General features: G+C 67.7%; 1 protein-coding gene across 6 annotated transcripts in view; it reads left to right on the forward strand.

Annotated features, from left to right (window-relative positions):
- Positions 1-5,694: 5,694 nt before the first annotated feature.
- The window catches only part of FBRSL1 (fibrosin like 1), a 34,282-nt gene continuing 26,964 nt past the window's right edge, over positions 5,695-13,012 (forward strand). For all 6 annotated transcript variants that reach the window (XM_028133683.2, XM_054712578.1, XM_054712580.1 and 3 more), the window contains exons 1-2: positions 5,695-6,320; positions 12,336-12,533. In XM_028133683.2, coding sequence (XP_027989484.2) covers positions 6,042-6,320; positions 12,336-12,533 — 477 coding nt within the window. In that variant the 5' untranslated portion in view covers positions 5,695-6,041. The remainder of the gene's footprint in view (positions 6,321-12,335; positions 12,534-13,012) is intronic.

A 13,012-nucleotide genomic window follows, 5' to 3' on the forward strand; every position in this document is an offset into this window, starting at 1 on the left:
CTGTGACCACGCATCCCCCCAGGACGAGATGCCCGGCCTTAACCCCTCTACTCCCCCACCCCCACCCCCCACCCTGTGAACCCGACCTGATGTGGCAAAAGTCTTTGCTGCTCTAACGGAGTTAAAACGCAGCCTCCCAGGCCCCCGGCCTCGCTCATCCCCAGGACCACGAATGCATTAGGTCCGAGGCATGGGAATTAAGGCTGCGATGGAGTTACAGTGACTAACCAGCTGACCTTAAAACGAGATTATCCCGGATTATCAGGGCGGCCGCGTCCTCACCAGGGTCCTGACAAGGGGCCGGGCGGACGGAGGGGGAGCGTGAGAGCGCCGTCACCCCTGCCCAGCGTGAACATCCCACGTGGCAACGCGTCCCCAGACACGGGCAGGCGCCCTGGGCGACATGGCCTCCACCGAACCCGCCCGGGTCTGCACGGCGTTGGCCCGGTCCCCCTCCGGCCCCACACCCGGCGCTTCGGGCGGCTCTGCTTCGGAGCGGAGGCCAGGACAGACACACTCCCCGGCTCCCCTCGCTCCCCCGGTCCTGCGGGCGGGAGGCCCTTCTCCAGCCGGACCACCTGCCCCGTGTCCGAGGCCCCGGAGGGTGGGGGCCATGCAGACGGCAGGCTGTCCCAGAAGGTAGACGAGACCTCCTAGCCCGGCGTGGCCCCGTGGGGGAGCATCGACCTGTGAACCAGGAGGTCAGGGTTCGATTCCCGTCCGCGGGTGCCGGGCGGGTTCCATCTCGTTTAAACCCACGATTTCCAACACCCCCACCCCACCCTCGGCACATTCATCTGCTCCTCAGAGGAGGACGCTGCGGCCCAGGCGGCTGCGTGAACCCTCAGGCCCGGAGCGCCCGGGCATCGGGGTCTCCTCCTGGCGGTGGTGTGGCCGCCCGAGCCAGCTGTCCCCCTCCGGGCCGGGCCGGGCCCCCTCCTCATCGGGATGCAGGACGGGCCTCAGCTCTGAGAGGCTCCTGAAGTGGCTGCCGCGCCGGGCCGCCGGCCCCGCCGTTGCCATGGAGAAGCCCGCGGAAGCGCGTGGGCCACCCTGGCAGCCGCTGCCCGCTCCCCGGGGGCCCTGGCTGGGCCGCCCGCCCAGGGCTCAGAGGGCGCACGCGACCGGGGGCCGGCTCCCGGCAGCCTCGGTGGGAAAGCCAGACGCCTTCCCCGGGAGGGGCAGACGGTGGGGGGCCCCCACCCCGTCCGTCCGTCCGTCCGTCCTTGTAGCGGCCCCCGGAGCCCCTTGGGGAGGAGAGGGGCCCTTTCCGCCTGCCCACCCCCTCCCCCTAATCTAACAGCACCCCAACCTGCTTGGAGGAGCCCCTGCCCCCCCCCCCCCCCCGTCAGTGCACTCTCAGCGGCCCCGCCCTCACCCTGACCAAACCCCGGCCAAAATGTGAGCCAGGGGGTGCCTGTCTCCTTCCCCCGCCCACGACAGGGTGACCAGGTCCGACCAGCTCCCGGGCCACATAGATGCTCCACAAAGCCCAGCCGGCGTGGCCCAGGGGCTGAGCATCGACCTAGGAACCAGGAGGTCAGGGTTCGATTCCCGGTCAAGGGCACAGGCCCCGGTTGTGGGCTCGATCCCCAGTGGGGGGCGTGCAGGAGGCAGCCGATCCACGATTCTCTCTCCTCATGGATGTTTCTATTTCTCTCTCTCCCTCTCCTTTCCTCTCGAGGTGTGACAGATAGAAACGGGCAGGGAGGAGGCGTGAAGTCCCCGGTGGGAGGGGGTGGGCGTGGGGGGGCCGTGGCGGGGAGAGGGGTGTGGGGACGTATTCCAACGCCTCCCTCCGCGGTGACTGGGTGACTGTCCGTCCCCCCCGCCCGGCAGGTGAGCCGCCGCGGAGTCACTCCGATCTCGGGCTCGGAATCGGTGAAAGGGAGACGCTGCCTGAGCAGGTGGTGTCAGGTCTCCCACCAGGAGCCCAGCGCCTGCGCTCGGCTCGTCGTCACGCGGACCCGGGTTAACCCGAGACTCCAGGCCTCGCGTGGCCCCCGGGGGCCAGGACGCGGCGCCTGTGAGAGTCCCGAGACTTAGAAGCAGAAGAGGAACAGCGGTGCCCTGGCCGGCGTGGCTCTTGGTGGAGCCGCGTCCCCGTGCAGGGTCCTGGTCAGGGCACGTCCCCGGGTGGGTTCATGTCCCAGGTCGGGGGGGGGGGTGTGGGGTGCGGGAGGCAACCCACCCATGTTTCTCTCTCTCCTTTCCTTTCTCTAAAAACCAGTAAGATAAAATTAAAAGTCCCTAGCCGGTTTGGCTCAGTGGATAGAGCATCCGCCTGCGATCCTCTATCCACTGAAGAGCATCGCACGCCCCCCACTGGGATCGAGCCCACAACCGGGGCCTGTGCCCTGACCGGGAATCGAACCCTGACCTCCTGGTTCATAGGTCAACGCTCAGCCCCTGAGCCACGCCGGCCGGGCTTAGCTGAGCATCTGCAGCCCGGGAGCTGTTCGGACCTGGTCACCCGCTGTACCCGGACTCCCTGTCGTGGGCGGGGGAAGGAGATGGGCACCCCCTGGCTCACCAGACCTGGCTCACATGCTCTATCCACTGAACGGTCCCGGGTTTGACTCCGATCACGGGCACATTCCTCTCTGGCCCCGGCCCCGGTCTGGGTGCATGCAGGTGGCAACCAATTGCTGTGTTTCTCTCACATCGATGTTTCTCTCTGTCTTTCCCTCTCTCTTCCACTCTCTCTAAAAATCAATGGGGCCCTACCTAACTGGTGTGGCTCAGTGGATAGAGCGTCGGCCTGCGGACTGAAGGGTCCCGGGTTCGATTCCGGTCAAGGGCATGTACCTTGGTTGCGGGCACATCCCCAGTGGGGGGCGTGCAGGAGGCAGCTGATCGATGTTTCTCTCTCATTGATGTTTCTAACTCTCTATCCCTCTCCCTTTCTCTCTGTAAAAAATCAATAAAATATGTATTCTTTTAAAATCAATAAAATATGTATTTTTTTTAAAAATCAGTGGGAAGATAACCTCGGGTGAGGATCAACAACCAAAAAAAAAAAAAAAAAAGAACAGCAGCGGGAGCGTGTGGAGTCCTGTGCGCACACTCAGCTCCCTCACCCTGTCGGACACACATCTACAAATGCCCCCGGTCCCCGCCCCTCCTGTATGTGGGACGGTGACAAAACCAGGCACCTGGCGAGGCCTCTAGGTACAGACTGCCCGCTCGCTCACTCTCACTCCCGCCTGCCGGGCGCGCACGGGTGCCGTGTGTGGGCGACGCTAACCCCAAGGGAATTAATTCCGAGAGGGACGTTGCAGCCCAGCCCCTCAGACCCAGCCGGAGCCACCCGCCGGCCTGTGGGGAGAAGGGACACCTGAGTGAGGGCTGAGGAAGAGGGAGGCCATGAACAGCGGGTGGGGGGTTGGGGGAGTCAGGACAGTTGGCAGCCCCTAGAGTAGAAGTGGGTTCAGAATCCAACCCCAGAGCAGATCTTGGCGGGGAAGGAATTAGGGGAAGAGGCACAGGGGGCAGAAGTACCCCTTGGTAGCAGGACCCCCCCCCACACACACACACCTCCCTGCCACATGGCTGCTGCCCCCACTGGAGTGGGGGGACTCCGCTCCGTGCCCCGGGGACCCCGGTCTCGGCCAGGTGACTTGCTTCGGGCAGGATGTGAGCCGACAAGGCGAGGCCTACAGCAGAGGGAGCTACGTGCCCGTGGGGTTGGCTTGGCCCCAGGTGGCGCGTTTCCTGCCGCCCGGGTCGAGAGACCCTCTTGGGACAGACCTGAACCTGACCCTCAGTCCAAAGCACAGCCCCTCCTCCGTCGACCTGCAGCCCGTGGCCAAGACCAAACATGGGGGATGTGTCATGGCTGGGAGCCTGGGGGATGTGTGTTCCGCAGCATGATTGCTGCCGGAGCCAGGACACCTGCCCGCTCCCTGGCTGGGGGACGGAGGGGCGGCTGCCCCCCACCCCCACGAGCCAGCACCCAGGGAAGTGGGCTGGGTACCCAAAATACACCAAGGTGCCCGTTCCCTGGGGACCGGGAAGGTGGGAACCAACCACTCCCTTTCATGGTGGGGCAAACAGCTGTTCCCGGACGTGGTCGCGGGGGCCGGCCCGTTAGCCAGGCTGCAAGCAGAGCGCATGCCGGAGCCCCAAGGGAGCCGAGGGAGGGACAGGGCTGGGTCGGGTCTGCGAGGACAAACTGAATTTTGAATACAAGTTCGTGTCCATTAACGTTGCTCAGCGTCCTACAGAGGAGCCAGTGACAGATGGCTCTGTGTGCGGTGGCCAGGGGAGGGCCGGGCTGTGCGGTGGGACCAGGGGAGGGCCGGGCTGTGGGGTGGGACCAGGTGAGGGCCGGGCTGTGGGGTGGGACTTGGGGAGGCCTGGCTTCAGGCCATAGGGTGATGGGCCAGTGCTTCCAAGGCTGGCCGGGGTGGGCAGTGTCCGTGGTGCGGGATCCCTTCTCCCAGGAAGGACGGGTCCTCTTGGGTGGGGTAAGGGGCAGGGCCCGGCAGGGCCCGGGAGGGGGCGAGTTGGGGGCCGGGGCTGGGAGACGACTATTTCTGTGCGAACCTGGCAGCCCAGGATGGCATCCTAGGGGCCTCCCTTCTGGAAGGGCCAGGCGGTCCCCACAGGGAGCATTCGGGGCGGGGCGGGGCGCTGGCCTGGGAGAGCTGCCTGACCTTCAACCCCTGGGGACCAGATCCCGGGAGAGGGGAGGGGATGTCTGTCTGTGGAACTCGCCCCCCTCAGACCTGAACCTGGGGTCTGCCTACGGGGTGGGGGACAGGTAGAGCACGCAGAGCCGTGGAGGGGCAGGGAGAGCCTGAGGGGAAGGGCAGGGGGAGGGGGAGACAGCCTGGGCAGGGATGGGGGGTGGGGCTGAAGCCAAGAACCCCTCCTCCGGCCTTGACGTCCCCGTGCAGGTGGGCGGGGTTTCTAGGCTCCGTGAGAACTCGCCCTGCAAGACCCCACCCCCAGTGTCAGGAGGGGGGACCAGCACGTCCCATCCAGGCCGCCCCATTCGTGTCCCCCTAGGAGGCGTGGCAGCGTGGACCCCACTCGCCCCCCTATCAGGAGGGGGGACGAGGCTACCCCATCCTTCACACCCCATGCCGACCTCCAGCTCCAGGGTGACGCTGAGCTTGACCCTCCACCACGTGTCCGGTTGGGCTGGAGAGGTCCCCGCTTTCGGCTCACGTGCTCTCATTGAAAGTGTCTTCCGGAATTGAGGCCGCGACTGCGGAGGCCTAGAGACCCCTCTGGCCCGCACCCCGGAGAGAGGCTGGCGTTCCCGCCCCCGCAACACCTCGCCTGTGCAGCAGGGCGGGCCGTGGAGACCGGAGAGGGGCGGGGCGTCCAAGCTCCCACCCAGAGGGGCGGGGCTTAAACGGGGGCGGGGCTTGACAGAGGCGCGCGGGCGGGGCGGGGCCTAAAGGGGTTGGGCCTGGTCAGCCGGAGGCGGGGCTACGAGGCGCAGCCAGTGGCGCGCGGGCGGGGCGGGGCCTGGTCGGGGTGTGGCCGGAAGAGCGGAGCACAGCCTGGGCGGGGCCTAGAAGGGGCGTGTTCCGGGCGCCGCGGGGCTGGAAGGGACGTTCCTGGGCGGGCCGGGTCGAGGAGGGGCGTGTCCTGGGCGGGGCTCGCGCCGGGCCACTGGAGCGCCCACTTCCTCTGGCGCTGGCTGCCGGGCGGAAGTACGTCAGTTGTTATCAGCTCTAGTCCTCGCCGCTGCCGTCGCCGCCTCACGATCCCGGGCGCCTCATTCCGGCCCGCGCCCCGACGCCCACCCAAGCCCGCCGCCCGCCGCGCATGGGGCGCGCCCCCGCGGAGGCGGCCCGCAGCCGCTGATCGCCGCCCGCCCCGCCGATGCGCGCGGCCGCCCGCCCCGAGGCGCCCAGGCCGCTCCGGGCCCAGGGCTGACGGCTCCCGCGCGGCATGCCCGGCCCGGCCCGCCGTCCGCCGCCGCCCAGGGCCCCAGCCCGCGCGGCCCGCACCGAGCCCGGCGGCCACGCGTAGCGCAGCGGCAGCGGGAGCCCGACGGCGCGGCCGCAAGGTCACCGCGCGCCATGGAGGCCAAGGTCCGCCCGAGCCGGCGCTCGCGTGCGCAGCGGGACCGTGGCCGGCGCCGGGAGGCGGCCCGCGACGCCCGCGACCAGAGCGCCTCGTCGGGCGAGGAGCCCGAGCCCGGGCCCGGCAAGGAGAACGCGGGCCTGCCCCGCGCGCCCCCGCCCCGCGCCGCCGCCGCACGGCCCCCGCGCCGCCGCCGCCGCGAGTCCAGCTCGCAGGAGGAGGAGGTCATCGACGGCTTTGCCATCGCCAGCTTCAGCTCGCTCGAGGCCCTGGAGGTACGTGCGGCGGAGGGGGGCGGGGGCGGGAAACCCCAGGCCTGGGGCGTCGCACACCCACCCCTTAGGGGCTCCCCGCGCGCCCCGGCAGCCTGCGGTGGGTGCAGGGGGTGTTCGTGTCTCGAGCTCCTGCGGAGAAACAGCTCTACATCCCAGAGGGGGGCCGTCGGGCCGCACAATCGGACCTTTTGGCAATTGTTTCTCTTGATCAAAGTATCACTTCATTGGGCTCCGGATGTGCTGGGGAGGCGCAGTCGCTGGACTTGGTGGGGCGGCGATAAAATGGATACTTGGAGGTTCTTCCTGTCCTCCCTCCCCCTCGAGGCTTCTGTTTGGACGGAGAGTGTGTGATGGGGGGGGGGTCACCTCTCAGACCTCTCTCGCCGGCTACACTGTTAATAGGATGACAACAAATAGTGCTTGTCTGGCTGCCTTGTCACGGACAATATTTGCTGAGCAAATACTGCCCTGCTTGCCCGAGTCCAGGTGAGTGGAGAGGGACACGAATACTGTCAGGGAGCTGGCGAGGGGGGGCGGGGTGCAGGGAGCTGCCATCTCCTCTCCTAGGAATGGCCTGGGTAGGCATGCTGGCCCGGTCCGGGGAGCCTCCAGCCAGCGCCCCCACCCTCAGCACTTACTTTGAGGGACCAGCATCTGCTGGGCTTGGGGTCCCAGGGATCACTCCGTGAACAGCCCCCATCCTTTTCCTGGAGCTTGGGGGCTAGTGGGCCTGTGAGCCCCAGTACGGGAGGTGCCCACACGGCAGGCCCCTCTCCTTGGGGTCCGCCAGGCCTGTGCAAGCTCAGGGTCAGGTGCTGGCCGCCAGGCAAGGTGGCTCAGGGACGGGCTTGCCACTTTCTGCCTGGGCAGGGGATGCACGGAGGTGGGGCACGCCTGTCGGAGCGAACCACACAGCCGTGGGGTCTGCCGTCCTGCCTGTGTGGTGTGGTGTGGTGTGGTGTGGTGGCAGTGCCCGGCGGTGTCCTGGGAGGCGCTTTCTGCCTTCATCCAAGCCAGGCCCTCCCCCCACCCTGCAGCCTCCGAGGTGGGTCAGCACCCCCCTTCCAGCCGGCCTCTCCCGCCCGACACCGTCGCCCACCACCAGTCAGGGCCTTTTGGCTTCTGCCCGGTCTGTGTCTGCCGGCCCCTCTGCGTCGAGTTTGGCACCTTCAGGCCTCTGAGCAGGTGTCCCTGGAGGGGCCGCCTTCCTCCCTCCACTGGACCCCGTGACTTCACCGGCTCTCCTTCCTCTGGGTCCGCTCTCTGGCTCTCTGCTTTGTGGTTGTCGCCCCGGAACGTGTGAGCGAGGTGTGAACAGGCACCACTCTGCCTTGTGCAGCCCCTGTGGGGTCCCCGTGCCCCGTGCACATTTGTGGGGTCATCGAGGGGACAGGCGAGAGGAGAAACCGAGGTTTGGGAAGGCTGTCCTGATCCTAAGGTCCATCGGCGTGCCCCGGTGACACGAGCCTGGGGGGTCCGTGCGATGCGCGCCCCCCCCCCCTGCCTCCGGGCACTGAAAGTGCAGCCTTGGGTTTGGGACGTCTGGGCTCCCAGCAGCCCCGGCAGGTCACAGAGGGAGGAGCCTGCTCTGTGTCACTGCCTCTCTCTCCCCTTCTGAGCCAGGGAGGGGCCCACCCGCCTTGGAAAGTCCGGGGCTTCTGTGGGAGTCTAGATTGGCGCTCTGGTGGGGCCTCCTTTTTGCCAAAGTGGAGTGGTTCTCCCCGACACTCGGCGGATGTGTGCTCCAGCAGTGTCTGTGCCCGCCTCTCCCCCTGCACCGATAGGTCTCCTGAGGCCTGAGGCCATGAGTCAAGGCCCCAGCCTGTCTGGCTCCAAGCTCTGCCCACGGGACATACCAAACGTCAGGTGTGGACCGCTCAGGAGGTGGGTCCCTCGAAGAGAAGAGGGTCCGTTTCCCTAGGGTCCTTCCTGTGTCCTGAGGATGCAGGCCCCATCCCCCTGCAGCCCAAACAGACTCCTATCCCTCTTCCCTCTGCCCCAGGCAGACCCCTGCCCCTCTGTGTCCCGGACACACACCCCTACCCCGTGCTCAAGACAGGCCCACAACTCCGTTCACCTGTGTCTGCCCCGAAGGGACCGAGACCCCGTGCCTGCCTCGGGTGGGGGGCTGAGAGGATCCCCGTGTCTGTCAGTACCGCAGCCCAGCGGGGAGTCCATCGGGTGGCAGTACTGTTGGCTGAGGAGGGGGCCCAGGTGTGGCCTGACTTAGGGCGTGTCTGAGGCCCTGGGGACACAGGGCTGGGAGAGTGGGGAGCTGGGATTGGGCCCCACCAGCCAGTGTGTTGGAAGCCCACGCTGTGGGAGCCTTGATCTGGGGGGGCCATGTGCCCAGCCCACTCCTCCCACGGGCACGGGGCTGAGACCACGCGACGGCCAGGCGCAGTGAGGAGCGCTGGTGGAGAAGCCTGTGCACCTGCTCTTCAGATGGGGAAACTGAGGCCAGAGAGGGTGAGCTCTTGGTAACCATGGCCCCGCGGCGGGTTGGGGTTCCTGCACGTCACCGTCTCCTGTTTTGTGGGTCAGCACCTGACGTGGGGGAGATGAGTCCGGGAGCAGGAGGATGCTGGCCGGCCGCCGAGAGGGCGCTGTCCTCGCTCCCACTTTGTAGAGGAGGGAGCCGAGGTGAGGTCCTGGTCCAGGGCCCACCCTCTGCAGCCTGGTCCACGGAACCATGACCTCTGCTCCCTGAGCATGGGCTCATCTTCCGGGCGGTCTGGGGGAGGGGTCTGAGCTGGCAGGTGGAGGGTCCTGACAAGCCCGCAGATGCCACAGCAGGTGCCCGGCTGCCTGGGCTGCTGCCTGGTCTCTGGGAAGGGCTGCCCCTCGGCACCACGGGCGTTCACACTGGTCTGCAGGGCCCCCCGGTCACCACACATTCATCGTGGGTGGTGGGCGCGCAGAACGGACGCTCCCCAGGTGACACCTCGCGGCTGTGGCCCTGTGTCTGCTGCTGCTCGTCCCCACCCCGGGCTCAGGTGTCTTGCGCCCCATGCACGTGGGCAGGGACCACCTCCTGTCCCCCAGCCCCTCCTCTGCTCCACCGTGGCAGGGTGTCGCGGGCCTCGGTTTTTCTGTCTACCTGTCCGTGCTCCCCAGCACCCGAGGCAGGGGGTGCAGAGCTGTCGGTCTCCCCCTCCTTCCCTCTGCTGAGTGCCCGGAGGCATCAGGTGCCCGGGAGTTAGCCTGGAGGCCGAGCGTCCTGGGGAGGGGGGTCCCCAGGCAGGGTTTTGGTAAGTGGGGAGGCAGTCGCCCTTCTGAGAGGTGGTGCGGGTCCGCCCGCCCAGGGTCTGTGCGGTCTGCTGACCTGGCCACCTGTGTTCCACTGGTTCCTGAGGGGTTGCTGCCCACCTCGTTCGTACCTGGGCAGTTTGTAGGGTTCCCCATAGGTTCTGGCAGCTCCCTGGTGGCCACCTTCTCGTGTCCTGTGGCCCCAGTGGTGCCCGTCCCCTCTGGAGGGCTCTCCCCTCGATGTGGGTGCATCTGTCATGGGGACTCTGTCACACCTGGAAGCGTCTGGGCCGTCACCTGTGGGGACGTCAGGCCTGCCAGCCGGGGGGGCTGTCCTGTAGCTGGGGTTTGGGCACAGCTGGTCTGCGGTTGCATTGTGTTTGGGGGTCCTGTGTCCTAGAGTAGTGGGGTGCAGGGGCACCGTCAGCCCCTCCACACGGGACAGAGTGGGTCCCGGGTCCAGCCACCTGTGGTTGCAGTTAGAGATGCTGTCGCAGGGGGAGGCAGGTGGTGAGAGGGAGACCGTGGGATCAGCTGCTGGGAGCAGGGTCCGCAGAGCAGCCGCCGGGAGGCCCCCCTGAGGTGGGAGCCGCCTGTGAGCTGGTGGGTGGCGAGGCCTGAGCCGCTCCCTCGCGACCCCTGGCAGCCCTACCCGCTGTGGCTGGGATGGTCCGGTGCCTCCCTGGGGCCTGTCCGCGGTGGCCCTGGGGCAGGCTGTGCTTCTGTGTGCTGGTGTGGCTTGGGAAGGGCTGCTGGACAGCAGGGTGTGCTCTCCGTCCTCCCTACTCGCTGAGCATTTATTGACCACCAACCACGCCAGGCCCAGTGCCTCTGTGGGACTTGCCCCGGGCAGGGGAGCAGACAGGTGGCTCAGCCGGCAGGTGCCTGATGAGGCTGGCAGGACAGCGGGGGGGGGGGGGGCACTGAGGACAGTGGAGCTGTGAGGCCTGTGACCCCAGTTCACAGCTGCTTCTGTTCCTCCCACGCGACCAGGACCGGGCCTGCTCTGGACTGGTTTCCTTCTCTGAGCTGGTCCCGTGTTCTTTCTCTTTGTCCCCCGTCCTGGGCCAGCACCCCAAGAGCCCCCCTGTCCACACACCCCCCCCCCCCCCGTGGGCAGGGCAGGCTGTAGTCCCTCCTTCCCTCTGGGTGACGCCGAGCAGCAGCGGCCGCTGTGCAGGTCCCGGACGGAGGGGAGCCGGGCACGCTGCCTGGTGCAGAGAGGGGCGGGTGGAGGGGCTGGGTGTCAGGCAGGAGGCGGGAGAGCAGAAAGTGGACCGAGGTGGGAACATTTCATCCCAGTCAAGTGTGGGTCGGGGGCGGCCCGGGGGGTCAGCCAGGGTCACAGTGACCATCCCCTGGGTGGGCAGCCGGAGACTGACCCGGGTGTATGAGGCAGGATCCAGAAGCTTCCGGGGCAGGGAGGCCTTCTGGGGGACGTCCTCGGGGACGGTGTGACATGGGACAGCCGCGCCAGTGGGTGAGGGAGCGCCTCCCAGGCAGGGGCCTTGCTGGGGCCAGTAGACGGGCCTGAAGGAGGTATGGGGCGAACTGTCCCGTCCCCAGCGCGCCGCACAGGGTCCCCGTGCCAGGGCCAGGGGTCAGCGCCGTGTGGGGTGTTGGAGGTGCTTGTCCTGGATGCAGGGGGTCGGGGAGTTGGGCCAGGCAGAGGGAACCCCCCTCCTGGCTCCCAGTGGGTGTGGTGGGAGGGACCCGGCAAAAGTTGTGAGTAAAAGAGGAGGGTCCCCTAGTGGTGGCTGAGGGGCCTGGCAATCTGAGGTCCCCTGATTTTAGCACCCCAAGTCCCACATCCTGGGAACCTGCTCAGTCCCAGGCAAACGGGAGAGGACCACATGGGGGGAACCCTGCGGGGTCCTCTGTGCCTCAGGGGGCAGGTCTCAAAGGGGGGCCGGGCGTGGGGGCTGCGGTGGGAAGTGGGAGCCACAGGGATGCCGGGTGGGGAGGGAGGGGGAACAGCCACACGAGGCGCTGGCACAGGTGCGAGGGGCGTCCAGCCCGCAGGGGGGGCTGCACAGGGACTGAGCTCCTGAACCCAGTGGGGAAGGGCGTCTGGGTCTCCTGGCCCCTAAAAGGAGCGGCTCCAGGCCTGGCTGTGTCCAGGGGTGGCATGTCCATCCCACAGGGCCTCCTCCCACAGAGGGCAGGGCGTGGAGAGGCAGTCCGATTCCAGGCATGGTGGGGTGCCCACGTGGCCAGAGGGGTGGGGGGCCTGGGCCCCAGGGAGGGGCATGGAGGGGGTGTTTGCCACTGTTAATGACAGCTTCAGGGTTGGTTTGTGGGGTGCAGTTGGGAACGTTGGTGCTGTGTGGTGGTGATGCTTTGGCAACTAAGCCATAAAGTGGCTACAGAGAACCAGTGGTTTCAGGGCAGCGGAGCCACCTGGGGCCCAGGAGGGTTCTGGGTGCAGGGCCTTCAGGGCGGGGCGTGGCCTCTGCCACTGGGGGTTGCGCACCGCTGTGCCGGTGCTGCCCACCGTGTAGGGTCGCTCTGCATTCGGGCATGGGTGCAGGGTTGGTCAGGTGTGCCCACAGGTGTGATGACCCAGGTGGGCTGCAGAGGTAGATCTCTGGGCAGCTGGTACCTGGGCTCTGGGCCCCACCTGGGCTTCCCTTCAGGGTCTCCTCATTGCCGCCTCTGTCACCTTCGGTGATGGTGGCAACAGGCAGTCCTGGAGCTGCCCGGGGGTCCTGGGTGCAGTGTCCAGTGTCACTGCCAGTTAACCTGCTCGTCCCGCCTCCCCCGCAGAAGGACATGGCCCTGAAGCCACAGGAGCGGAAGGAGAAATGGGAGCGGCGCCTCGCCAAGAAGCCCCGGGAGTCAGAAAACGGCCCGCCTGCAGAGCCCAGCGAGAACGGCCGGCCCCCGGAGGTGGGCAGCCCCGAGCAGGACCTGGAGCCCGCCTGCGACCGGGGGAGGAAAGTCCCGCTGCAGCCCGCCAAGCAGGTGAGCGTGCCCCCCACTCAGAGCCGCGGGCACCCGAGGGCCACACCAGCACCTGGACCCCGCCTGTCGGCATCTGGGCCTGCCGGGCGTGCGTTCTGTCATTGTCGGGCATGGGGTGTGGGCACAGGTGGACTGGTGCCCTCTGAGGCTGGATCCTGGGCTGAAGCAGGTGTGGGGGGCTGAGGGTGCACCTGATAGGCTGGCCCCGTCTCCCCATCGCGTCCGTCAGGCTCCGCCAACCTCGGGGTGTCCACTGTGTCTGTGCCGCGCGGGGCCGGGCTCACTGCGGGGCTCCATTGCTAACCCTGCGTGGAGCGCGGTGTCTGGGGCACTCGTGGCCGGTGTCCTTGGTGGGGGGCTCTCTCCCAGCGGGCGAGCAGAGTGCAGGCCGTGCAGGTGCTCGGCACGCTGCTGCTCTTCCGGCTCGCTGTCCACGCCTTCTTCCAGGGAGGGTCTTCTCGGCGTGTCAGCTGTCACTC

The sequence above is a fragment of the Eptesicus fuscus genome, chromosome 23 (assembly GCF_027574615.1).
Source record: "Eptesicus fuscus isolate TK198812 chromosome 23, DD_ASM_mEF_20220401, whole genome shotgun sequence".
In the NCBI taxonomy this organism is placed as follows: domain Eukaryota; kingdom Metazoa; phylum Chordata; class Mammalia; order Chiroptera; family Vespertilionidae; genus Eptesicus; species Eptesicus fuscus.